Source organism: Protopterus annectens, chromosome 8.part0 (assembly GCF_019279795.1).
Source record: "Protopterus annectens isolate FY-2018-M chromosome 8.part0, PAN1.0, whole genome shotgun sequence".
NCBI classification, from domain to species: domain Eukaryota; kingdom Metazoa; phylum Chordata; order Ceratodontiformes; family Protopteridae; genus Protopterus; species Protopterus annectens.
This window is the reverse complement of record NC_056741.1, coordinates 1,096,130,642-1,096,144,112: the sequence shown is the minus strand read 5'-3', so window position 1 is coordinate 1,096,144,112 and position 13,471 is coordinate 1,096,130,642. Positions and strand designations below refer to the sequence as shown.

The 13,471-nt window shown below is 42.5% G+C and overlaps 1 protein-coding gene across 2 annotated transcripts in view; it reads right to left on the bottom strand.

The window, feature by feature from the left end:
* Positions 1-573: 573 nt before the first annotated feature.
* The window catches only part of LOC122809250 (oocyte zinc finger protein XlCOF6-like), a 109,607-nt gene continuing 96,709 nt past the window's right edge, over positions 574-13,471 (bottom strand). For both annotated transcript variants that reach the window (XM_044080577.1, XM_044080576.1), the window contains exon 3: positions 574-2,582. In XM_044080577.1, coding sequence (XP_043936512.1) covers positions 673-2,582 — 1,910 coding nt within the window. In that variant the 3' untranslated portion in view covers positions 574-672. The remainder of the gene's footprint in view (positions 2,583-13,471) is intronic.

The window sequence follows — 13,471 nt, the reverse complement described above, 5'->3', positions numbered from 1 at the left end:
TATCTATTTTTCTTGCTTCTACTTTCCTGACTGTTGGCTTTGGACTGCCCCGTGTGATCAGTAGTTAATGTTCAGTTATCTTTTGTGGCTCACATTTCCAGTGCTTCTCAGCTTGTTGCGCATTATAGTATTTGTACGATTCCTAAAGGAATAACTTTGCCCTGTTATTGTGCCTACCAGTACACAGATCCTCAATAATAACTATATCAAAATATGTGCAACTGTTTTTAGTTCTGTACTATAGAACCTACATTTGTCTGTATTTTCCACTTTTCCTATAGATTTTGTAAACCAACACATTCACAGTCCACTACTGTTAGCTGCCATTATTAACCTATTAGCCCTTTTGGTTTAACTTCATATCTTCTTAGTAATTCATGCATCAACTCATGATCACCACTGTGGTTGTTCCAGCAGTTCTCCTCGTTTACCAATCACTACTGTAATTTCTCCAAATGTTTATGATTTGTAATACCAAACACCCTCGTGACTTTGAAGATGTTATATAAAATATGAATGGACAGCAAAACTCTTCTCATGGACACTGAAATAAAATAGTTTTACTCACTTCAATTTACCTAAATGTATACTGTTTTAATGTTGTGACATGAATGGGCTCATTTCAAGTCAATGCTTAGTTACAGTTCACAAACTTAGTATTTTTTTAATCTTTTATGCTCTTTCTTGTTTTTTCTTTATTTCTTCTTTGTTTTTCTTTGTTTCTTTGCAATGCTTTTCTCCTTTATGCATCCTGAGATGCCGGACTAGAGAATATTTCTTTGTGAAGCTATGCCCACATTCATTACACTGATTTTTCATCTGTGCTGTACCAGTACATATATGATACTGGAGTTCATCCTCTTCTCTAAAACTCATCTTACATGCAGTACACATAAAAGGTTTCTCTATGTGAATTTGCAAGTGTTTAGAAAGAGATGTTTTCAGTGCAAAACCCTGTCCACATTCACTGCAGTTGAATGGTTTTTCTTCTAAGTGGATCCAAAGATGACGTTTCAGATTACTGCTTTGACTAAAACTTTTTCCACAAACTTTACAAGTAGTACGTGTGTATCCATTGTGAATTCTCCTGTGTTTTCTCAGATTTGCAATATCAGTAAAAGTCTTCCCACATTCTGCACAAATATGCTTCTGCGGCTGGTAAGACTTATGGGGCTTACTGCTGCTATGGCAGGTAATGAACTTTCCTTCATGTATCTCTTGATGCTTCGTAAAAATGTATTTATTTCTGAAAGTGTATCCACATTCACTGCAGATAAACTGATCTTTTCCTTCTGTAATTGGTTTATAATTTGTGACACTTACATCAATAGTAAGTATTTTTCCACATGGGGTTGCTATAATATCATTTTCTACTATAGATGTTTGGTGAATTTTAGGAAGCAGCAGTTGATGTTCCTGGTTTATATCAGACTTCTGCATGATGGTATGCAAATTCTCGCCACCTTGCTGAATTTTTTTAATGGCATTACTACACTGATGATGTTGGAGATTGCCTTCTTCTGTAAAACTCTTCTCACAATCAGTACATTTGAAAAGCTTCTCTATATGCACTTGTAGCTGATCTGTAATAACTGATTTACTACAAAATCCATGCCCTTGCTCAGAATAGTTATTTAACTTTTCTGTTGCGTGTATCCTCATGTGGTGGAGGAAATGACCAACACGTGTAAAACATTGCTTACATGCACTACATCTAATGGGGCTTTCTTGTTTGTGACTCCACTGGTGTTTCCTGAAAGTTGCTACATCTACGAAACTCCTTCCGCATTTAGTACATCTAAACTTTTTTTCTTCAGCAGAGTCCTCTCGTGCATGTGTTTCTTGGTGTTTTCGACTTCTGATACTCTGTCTGTTTTCACTGCACATAAACTGCTTCTCTATCTCAACAGTCTGTTCATAACAATTTTTGACACCTATATTACATCCAGAAGCCTTCTCACATGGAGTAATGGAATCACAGTTCTCCAGTTCATTCTCTTGTTGTTTAGGAAGCACCTGATCATGCTTTGTAAGACCCTTCTTTTGGTCAGTACACCGTCCTCCATAGAGCCGCTGGTGTCTAAAAAAACCTGAAAGAGTGGTAAAACTTCTCCCACAGCTCCTACACAAATGTTGTTTTTCTGATTCTTTATTCCATGGATGCTGTTTGAGAATAAAAATTGTTGTGCAACTCTTCATACATTGAGAACACTTAGAGGAACGTAAGCCTCTGTGGCTCTGTGTGTCTTGAATTGTAGCCAACTGTTTAACAGTCATGTTGCATTTGTGTTGCTTTTCTGCTTTGCATTCAGTTTTGTCATCTGAGCAACAATCCTGAAAATGTCTACAACTCTTCACATTAGAAGATGCATGTGTTTTTCCAGTTATACGACTCTGCACTCCTGTGTGGCTGGAGTGCTCACTTGTATCATCTGAATTGTTGTCAACATCCTCCACAGTTTTCTTCCCGCATTCAGCATGGGTAAGTTGAATATGTTGTGTGGGGCCCTTGAGGTTCTCATCTGGAAAGGACTTACGTGTAATATTCCTCAAATTTTTCTTCCTTTCAGCAGTTGTTATTCCTAGAAGTATAAAAGATATAAATTGTGATATGGTTTGTGATAGCTACACAGGTTATCACAGATCTGTTATACTTTTAGAACTATAGTGCAAAATCAACATGACATCAAATAGTACAGTCAAGTACTGTTACAGTGTGAAAATACAAACCAGTTCAGGAAGACATGCAGCACAGCCATACTGCCTCTTATCTAAGTAATTGGCTACAACAAATTCCCGGACTAAGACCACTTCACTATTTACGTCAACATCCAATCTATTCACTCTACCTTTAGTCAAAATCATTTGGAGATCAGTTTTACAATACACTTCTAAACTCTTCTCACTTGCCTTTCTATTCTGTTTCTCACCTGATGTTTAACCAGTGGATTCTTAACTCATGGTGACCTACCACGACCCCTATCACTCTAAACCTGGATAAAACAGGATTCTATCACACAAACACACACACACGCGCACACACAAACAAACACACACACACACACACACACACACACACACACACACACACACACACACACACACACACATGCACACACACACGCACACACATGCACACATACACACACACACACACACACACACACACACACACACACACACACACACACACACACACACACACTGCATTCTTTTCTCTCACATAACTGGATATGGGACACCAGTGCCACAATGAAAATAATGCAAATGTATTCCCATGTTTCAAAGGGATAAAGCTGTGACTGCACCCCAGACAATCTGTTCAACTAGCAGCATGGGCAGTGGAGGGACCGAGTATGAGGATGGCAGTTAATGGCTGACATTTACTTACCTGTCCTGGAGGGAGTCAGCTTGGCTCATTGTACTGCCAACATTGTAGGAATGCAGGTGTATCACCCACAGTAAGGAGCCTACTGTGCCTGCATTCACTTATCTGGGAAGTTGTTCACACAATTTCAGAGAAGCAGCAATTGTAGACCTTGCAATCTGTCAACTTGGTGGGGCTAGGACAATCACCAGGATTATCAGATTTGACTGTTCTCTAACACCCCACTCACACCAACACCAGGGAACAAATGGATCAGCTGGGTGCAGAATAGTGGAGTTACTACATAATATCATCAACTCTGTGGCTGCTGCAGTGTACTGCAACCTCATTCAAGTGGGTCATTTTCAAACGTGTGCACTTTGCACACCACGTTCAAGCCACTGCCCTCCCCTCTTTGTGTTATCATTACCTTCCTACTCTTCCTCAATATCTCACTCTTTTTTAATTCCACTCTCCACCCAATTTTGTCTACTTTTCTTGTGTCTGTCTGTCTTTCTACTTATTTTCTTTTCTAGATTTTCCACCTCCAATACTTTCTGTGTTTTGTTTCGTCTGGCAAGAGTCTCATGGTTATATAACAGTGACTGTCATTAATTCATTTTTTAATATGTTAAGGAATTTTGCTACAAGAAAATTCAGATAATTTAGAGTGTCTCCAAATTATGTGTACATTCTATGGGATGTATATTACACTACAAAGGTCAGCAACATAGTTAAAAATATTTTTTCTTTAAGTTTTGTAACATAGTCTAACATAAACACACATAAAAAGAATACTAAATGGTTAAGTAAAAAATAGCCAGCAAGTATAAAAGATAGTGGGCCAGATTCACGAAGCCTCCGTGTAAGAGTTATAACTCTTACAAGGAGGCTGCAGTTAAACGGTGTGATGTCAGCATGTCATGCATATGCATGAGGTGCATGAGGCATGCTGAATCACACTAGTAACTCTTACACGGTCCGTGTAAGAGAGTAGGGGGCGTGTCTGTAGGCTAAGCCCTGCAAGTGGACACGCCCCCGAAAGACTAGAATGGCTGAAAATAAACAGCCATGAGAGAGGCCATGGAAATGTGAATAAACACACTACACAACACATGCCCCGACAGACCATCAGTGTATAAAGTGAAGAGATGTTATAAAATTAAATTAAAACCTGTTTTATTTTTAAAACCCCGTAAATGTTTGCTACTGTGTGCGCTCGTGTGCGCGGGTGTGCTACTAGCGCAATTGCAGTTAGCAGTCAGTGGAAAAGGATATAAGAACTAAATATGCAAAGTAAGCCAAGAAGTAATAGCTTAGCGGTAGAGTTGCTGGCCTAAGAGTAGGCAGGCAGGGTTCGAGCCCCCACAACAACCTTTTTTTTTTTTGTAAATAAGCACTAAAAAGCCCCGACAGTATTGTACAAATGTAAAAGTATTCCCTTTTGTAAAATGGAATGAAATGGAGCATATATTTTGAAGTAACACAATAATAAAAATAGTCAGAAATGTACTGATAGCTAAGCTGCTGTGAGACAGACTGCCCGTAGCACAGTAGTGTTTAAAAAGCTGCAAACTGCGTGCCCGTTGCTAAGCACCAGTTTAACAGGCTGAAACTGTTTGCAACTAGCTGTGCTTAGCTGAACATGTGTGTCACTAGCCAATTAAGGTTTATCCCAGCGCACACCATTTGCGCAGCTCCCACAAGCTAACTGCCAGCGCGCATGCGTTAGCTCCGCGCAAACGAGCGCAGACCTGCTTTTAAGTGCTTAAAAGTGCTTTTGGCATGTTTGATTGACAGGTCTCAACTCATTTCTGTCAGGAAAATCAAAAATCAGTTGCCAGATTCGAACCCAGGATACCATGCACTAGAGTCAAGGTACTAAACCACTAAGCCATGACAGCAATACCTAGAAATGCAGAAATAGCATATATATGGGATAAAATCCAGAATGGAGCATGATAAAGCATTTTCAGTGAAGTAGATACAATTCCAAAACGGCCAATCAGAGAAATGTGCGGGAAAAGCGGCATATATAAGCCCCATAGGTGGGAATACACAGCAGAAACGATTGTAGAACAGACCTGCAGTCAGAATGAGTGGAGTAGGTGAGGGACGTTGCTTTCGAGCACAGCGTTGGGGCGTTGAGGAGTCCAGATACATGGTCTGGCTCCTTGTCCATCATCACGAGGCCCAACTCATGCAAGGCCAGGTCTCATGGGGAGCGTATAGGGCAAAGGCATGGGACCAGTTGGCTCGTGATCTGACCAGTGCTACTGGCATTCCACGCACTGGTGAGCAGGTCTGTCACCACCATGCGGACCTGAAGTGACGCAAGCAAGACCAGTTGACCGAATGGATCCAGGAGGCCCGGGATATGCCCAACGCCCCACTACTGAGTAAGTTACATTTTGCTTATGTATGTAAGGATTTCAACTGGCTGATACCATGGAGATGTGTAGTCCAATATTACTTCTTTCGTTTTACAGCTGCAGATGTCCGCTCTGCGAACCGCGAGATGTATGCCCGTAGGCTGGTGCGGCTGCGCCACCATGCAGGTTAGTAACCCCACCCATTACTTGTAAATAAATATTGTACTGTAGCATGTATCAGAACACTGCAGTGTATTGATTAAAAGTAATATAATGTGCAAGCAGGAATTGAAAGTCTGCAGGTATGGCTGCAACAAGTTCATCAGTATGCAAGTGTAACTGGAAATATAATTGATAGAATTAAACAGTGCTGTAATACAGATGTCCCACCATGAATTAAATATAGTGTAACCTGCAGTAGTCTCAAGAGTACAGCTTCAGAATCTGAGGTAGTCATATGTGAAATATATCCCCTGTTGAAATGCTGAATCATGACAGAAGTGAGGCTGTTGGAAAGTGTTTGAATCACCACCAGTCTAACATGTGAACAAAGCCTAGAAGTACCAACCTGAACTGTGAAGTTGCAGGATGTGTGAGAGTGACAGAAAGGGTCATGTATGAATAAAGTAGTAATAACCCCTGAATATAGTAGCCCCAGTGTGTTTCTACAGAACTAAATGCATGTGGGAAGTACATCTTAATATCCCAAACTGGTTTCAGTGTGTCAGAATCTGGAATGTCTAGGCCAAAGTCTGTATGGTGATCACAGTAAACAATTTGCAGCTAGAATGAATGATTATCTGACAGACTAAACAGCCATAGTTGTCCCCTGTCCTGTCATCAAAGTGTAGCAGGATGATGTATCTGATCAGATTCAAAATAAGTAGGATAGTGATGTATTTGTAACAGGTGTAGCATGACAGTCAAATAAAAATTATTTTGAAACATCAGCCTCTGATTGTACCTATTACAAATGTAAATCAATGTGTAACATATGAATGTGTCATCACTTTCTATCTCCACCCAACCCTATAATTCCATATAACAACACCCACTAAATAATGGTATGTGAACATTTCATTAATCATGGACATTTGTCCGTTTCAAAAATATATGCATGTCTGTTTGTGCATGTGCCCTGTTCATACCTGCAAATTTGATGGCCTGTTGCCATTAATCAACCCTGCATGTTGTTTGACTGTGTATTTCTGTTCAAATAATGCATGTGATATTGATATGCCCCTTGTTCAATGGTGTTAATATCTGGGTGTTTGTTTGATGGGAATACCAATGCATGCTGTTACAACTAATCTGAATGGAATAAAATGCCACTAACCCAAACTAACATAACTACTCTGAAACCTAGAGCGCTTCCGAAGGCAGGTCCCAGCGGACCCACCTATCCCACCTCAGCTGGCGACTGCACCTGTCACTAGTGCCCAGGGCGGACCCCGCTGCGGTGGCCCTGTGCCACCTTCGGGTGGAAGCGCTGCAGGGGATGGGGCCCGTCCCCTCTGCAAGTGTGGCCGGAGGGGTTCGTCCACTCACCCTCCAAGGTGTCTGGTCTGTGGTGCGAAGGGAGATCCAAGACTCTGTTCTTGGGCCCCTACGCCAGCTCGTGGCTCGTGTGGCACAGCTAACCGCCCCGGCCCTTGCCCGCCACACAGCCCCAGCACAGCCCGTCCTGGGCTGTGAAGGAACAGTGGCAACTGCCTATGGGTGGGGATATCAGTTCCACTGTTGCCATCTGTGGGCTCATGCATCTCGGATATCCCAACCTCCGTCCCGTCAATTGTGCACCGCCCCCACGTGTGTCATACACCGCCTCTGTATGCGTCTTGTCTGTCTTGTCTGTTAACCTACCCAACCTACCTCCCCAGCTATACCGACTTCCTTCACCTGACATACCACTCTCACCTGAAAAAAAGGGCACTCTGTACCCACAAAACAATTACGCCCCATACATAGCTGTCCATGTCGCACACATGTCTGCTTGACATTGAAACAGTTAATTACAATTGGCTCTACAACAAATATTAATGTTGTCCTGACACCTCTCTCAGGGGTGAAAGGTTTCCAATGTCTCACCAAAATACATGGAAATGCACAGCTGTTGCTGCCAAAGACATGGGCATCTATGGGCCTTACCTACATCCCTCCTGCAAATCCCACGCTTGTTTCCCTACTGTCTTACCCTCTTTGTGACCCCTTTTTCACCACTTTCCTGTCACCCCTTTTTCTTTTCTTTCAAAGAAATTAGCGGGTGTGCTTGTTAGCGGAGCTCACCGCCAGTGCATGCGTGAGCTCAGCAAAGCGCAGACCTGTTTAAAGTGCTTAAAAGTGCCTTTATGGCACTTTGATTGACAGGTCCTGTACTCAGTTTGAAAGCTTGCAAATAAAAATAAATTCCCACTGTCAGTCTCGAACCCAGGACCATGGTAACATTAGTCTGTATGACCTACCACTAAGCCATGCCTGCCTTACAAGAACACAGTGCTAAAATAAATATAACATGTAATAGTAGGAATCAGTATAAAAGCAATATAGGAGATGTACTATCTGAAGCATGTCAGGCAGAGTTTTAATGGCCAAATTACTGGATTCCCATACTAGTTCAGTGTTAACAGAAACAGCCCTGCTACTTGTTAGCTTGTACATAATAAAGTAAGGTAATGTACATATATGAATGTACGTATATCTACACATACATATATATAAATATATATAAATACATATGAAATATAGTTGTAGGTGTCAGTATCCATACACACTCACTACAGGAAACAGTGAACATAAATGCAGCAACCTGAATCTGCAACACAGCCTGACCCCTGTGTGACCTACTTACCCTTCTAACTGCTTAAAGGTGGCCTCAGCACTTTGATTGACAGGCCCTGTACTCAGTTTGAAAGTTTGCAAAGAAAAATAAATTCCCACTGCCAGTCTCTTCATAACATTAGTCTGTATGACCTACCACTAAGCCATGACTACCTTACAAGAGCACACTGCTAGAATAAATATAACATGTAATAGTAGGGATCAATATAAAGGCAATATAGGAGGTGTACTATCCAAAGCATGTCAGGTAGAGTTTCAATGGCCAAATTACTGGATTCCCATACTAGTTCAGTGTTAACAGAAACAGCCCTGCTACTTGTTAGCTTGTACATAATAAAGTAAGGTAATGTACATATATGAAGGTATGTATATCTACACATACATATATATAAATATATATTAATACATATGAAATATAGTTGTAGGTGTCAGTATCCATACACACTCACTACAGGAAACAGTGAAGATAAATGCTGCAACCAGAATCTGCAACACAGCCTGGCTCCTGTGAGACCTCCTAACCCCTTTAACTGCTTAAAGGTGCCTCCAGCACTTTGATTGATAGGCCCTATACTCAAGTCAAAAGCAGAATATAAGCATACTAGTAGGCCCTACCACAAGACCATTGTAACACTAGTCTGTATGACCTACCACTAAGCCATGACTCTCATACAGGAATATAGTGCTAAATAAGTGGAACATGTAATAGTAGAAATGAAGATAAAGGCAATATAGTATGTCTACTACCCAAAGCATGTCAGGCAGACTTTTATAGTCCCAATTACTGTATTCCCATACTAGTGTAGTGTTAACAGAAACAGCCCTGCTAATTGTTAGCTTGTACCCAATAATGTCAGCTAATGTACATATATGAAAGTATGTATATGTACACAGATATATATATATTTATATAGCAATACATATGACATATAGTTGTAGGTGTCAGTATGCATACACACTCACTACAGGGAACAGGCAAGAGAAATGCAGCAACCTGAATCTACAACACAGCATGAAGCATGGGAGATGTACTAACCTTCACACTCACAGAACACTGTCAACAGCATACCAGCATGGTCCACGCCCTACAATCTGAAAGGGCAATGCCTATCTCACATACCCTTTTATAGCAGTGTCCTGAAATCACAGTGAGACATGCAATCAGTACACACCTGGCTGCATGCAATTAGCAAATGCTGCCTTACAATTGGTGCAGAGGCCATCACATGGACCTATGCAGATACCTACAAAAGCATTGAGTACCCACACTACACTCATGCATTGCACAAAACCTACAGAGAAAGAGAGAGAGAGAGACAGAGAGAGAAACAAACAAATATAAGGACAGCCAGCAGCAAAAGCAGCAGCAAGCAGCAACAAGCACCACTGGCACAGCAACAGCTGCCACAAACACAGGTAATGCAAAGTAGCAGGTTAATCCTGTGTATACTGTGACACCTCCAAATGTATCATAGTTCACTATCTATAGGTATGTCCATGAGATAGGTTGTGTGTACATAGTCCTGAAATATAAACATATGTAATATTGCTGTACATGTTGCCCATACTTAACACTTCCATAGCTTAGAACACAAGGCCAGTTGTGCATATGATGCAGTAGTTCCCAGGGTCAGTAGAGGTTCCTCCTCATTAGTGTGGGACCACTGTGTATGTATGGCACTGTTCAGGTACATATCCTGTAGTATGGCCAGGGATTAATATCAGTCTGTCATGTGGTGCTATGTCCTCCAGGGGTGAATGTAGCACACATCCAGGGATACCATTTCGTAACAGTGATGCTATGTGTTCTGCAATGATGAAGTTGGCTCTCACCTGGACATGTGAGAGGATAGGGAGGTGACAGTCATCTGGGATAACTAATACCACATGTGTAGGAGAATGGGAGGGGGTACCTGCACCTAAACTGTCTGCAACAATGTTGCCAATATCTGTGCATTTGGTGAATGTGAAGCATCTTAACACTGCTGACCACAGATGCCTTGCTGTCATGTGAATCTGCCCTGTGCTGCAGTAGCCTCCTATTATTGTTATACAATATACCTGTATCTGTACTCCACTGGACAGGATTAATAAATGGTGTGCAGTTGTTCTGGGTTAGATATGTGTGTGCACAGTACATGCAGTATGTGGGATGTCTGTGGTAAGCATATGCAAAGGTGCTGGCGGTGTGTGTTGTGGCTCCCACTGGCCCAATGGGCTGCATGGATAGCATCACTGTCATAACTACTGAACAACTGTGTAATTACATGCATACATAGCAAGGTAGTGTACTGTGCTTGTGGTGTTGTTCGGATATGTAAATCCAGGCTGAGTAATGTGTGTCCACATCACAGGGTTGGATGGCAACACACATCCAGTATGTAGGGATGAACACCCAGAATGTGTCAGACGTGTCACCTGTGCAGAAGTATCCGGCCATTACCTGTGCATCCCCCACAACACACACACATGCAACATATGGCAGAAGTACTATAGCAGTACACACATGTTCATAGGTTCATACTAGGCTATTTGCCCTAGGGCATTGGTAAGCCTAGTAGAATGTGTTTGTCTTCGCCACCCAATTACAAGTTATGCTGCTATGCCCTTGTCCGACGTTAGTATACTGTGCCTCTGTCTAACAGTGACATAGAAGTGATACCTGGGGTACAACTATGATCTCCATCCACTCATCCAGATTCCTATGGAAGAGAGTCAATGAGGGACTCTGCCTAACCTGTAGTGTGAGCTCATTACAGAGTGAAGGGAGCCTCTCAGTTAGGAATATGCCCCTCCAGCATGTCCATGTATGTCAGTGCTGAGGTCCAGCTCTCCTGAGCATGTGGCTGTATGGGACTCTTATTGCCTGAGGTGCAGCATGTTCATTACTGCTGGGTAGGACATGGCTGTATATGGCACGCACAGATTGCCTTTGAACAGGCAATATGCCACTGAGTCCAGCTGGATTTACTTTACCTGGGCAGCATATGACATCTGTGTGAGCCATTGCATCCCCTTGATGAGGTACTGTTGTCCTGTACCAGTTGCTGTAGGTGTCTGGTTAGGTACATCGAAAAAGGTGCATTGTACGCAATTATAGGCCTGATGATGGATGAGTAAAGAGGCACAATGACCTCCCCTGCCATACATGTGAATCCCTCATGATTAGCTGGGCTATATAACATGTCTTTCAATCCACATTGGCCATGTGGTTGACAAATGACAGACCGCTACCATGTTTCTTCCCCAGGTCCCCAACTACGTCTTCTGTACTCAATGGCCTAACACCTATGTTGTACTGTGCCACCAATGTGGAGGCGTGGGAATCTGCATTGAATACTGATACTCCCCTCCTTTGTTCAAGTGTTGGGGCCGACAAGAATGGTAACAGCTATAACCTGGTAGTACTGGTGTGCTCCTGTGAAACCTGAAACAGGTTCATGTTACTGCACAGATATCGATGTCCAGAATGTTAAGTAGGGTTTTGAGTGCGTGCATCCTTAGGTCTAGACTTCCGTGTTGAGTAGCATCACTCTTACTTCCTCATCCTTTGTGATACAAATGGATGTGGGTTTGCCTTATGAGCCTTGCCTAATACAGGCACTATGGGTGTAACAAGAGGCTCCGCCAAATTCCAATAGGACAGGGGTGACAGGTGCAAGCTGTCCCTAGCAAAGCATACCACCCCAAGATGGCAGGCATTGGCACACCTGTGAATGACACCAGTATGTCAGTCAATTGTTGGAAGGGATCATCGTGCCTTGATATTGTGGCATGGTTCTAGGTGAGGGTAGGATGCTACTCAAGGTCAGGGTCAAACTGTCTTGGGCTATGTGCTCAGAGAGCTCTGTACTGTCTCATGTCATGTAGTCCAGGAGGAATGTGTCAGGCCATTCACACCAGCATGGACATTGACTGAGTCATACCTGTACTTGCCTTGGGGTTACCTGAGTGTTTGTGTTATGTGGCAGGTCATAGTGCCCGACAGGCTGCACACCGTGACCCTCACCTCGTTAAGCCTGGTGAACGTGATATTAGTGTGCCTGATGATAGAGGCACCTAGTACAGGTGTATGAGGTGTGTTGTTTACTGTTAATGGCTGTGAGTGTTCAGCACATTGGCTTTGTGTGATATGTGTTGCACATGTTCGTTTCCGTGGTAGTGGTTGCCTGGATGTCTGCTTAGGAGGTCTCTGCTGCATAGGCATAGCTGTGGTCCGAGCCAACAAGTATGTTCATGTGTGATCATGTGTTAGGTCCGCTGTTGTGGTAGGTCTATGTGAGACTGGAAGTGTAGTGTGTGGTCTCCTTGGCCACCTGACTGGTTATGGTGGTATTGAGTAGACAGAGCCTAGCCTCCAGTTTGGTATATGGTTGCATCACTCACATGAGTTTGAATTTGTTGTTAGGAGGAGGGGGTTGTCTGTGTACATGCATCTGTTCCAACATTGTATCTGGAGTACCACACTCACCAGCTGGACTGGGGAGCGAACTGACAACTGACCTCTGGACATGCTAGAATACTATTCTGAATTCTGTAATAATTAATGATTGAAAACAAGGTCCAGTGGGGAATGAGGGTGTACTGACATTACCTACAACTGCTGACTGATATAAAAGCGTCAGTGAGCAAGTGCCAGGTAACCTAAGTGCAATGTGTCACAATTAAGTAAATGCAACAATGAGAAGCAGTCACTTGCTGTCATGTGTAACATGGAAATATGTACAGTAAGCAATGCAGATATCAGTAGTGAGTCACAGACGTGTTGAGAAGCTGTGAACTATGTGGAAGTAGCATACCAGTGAAATAACAAGCTAACAAATAACAAGCATATAAACAAAGGTAGATCCAGGAGGCCTGGATGTAGTGGTTCCTACAGCAAACAAGGTGTAAA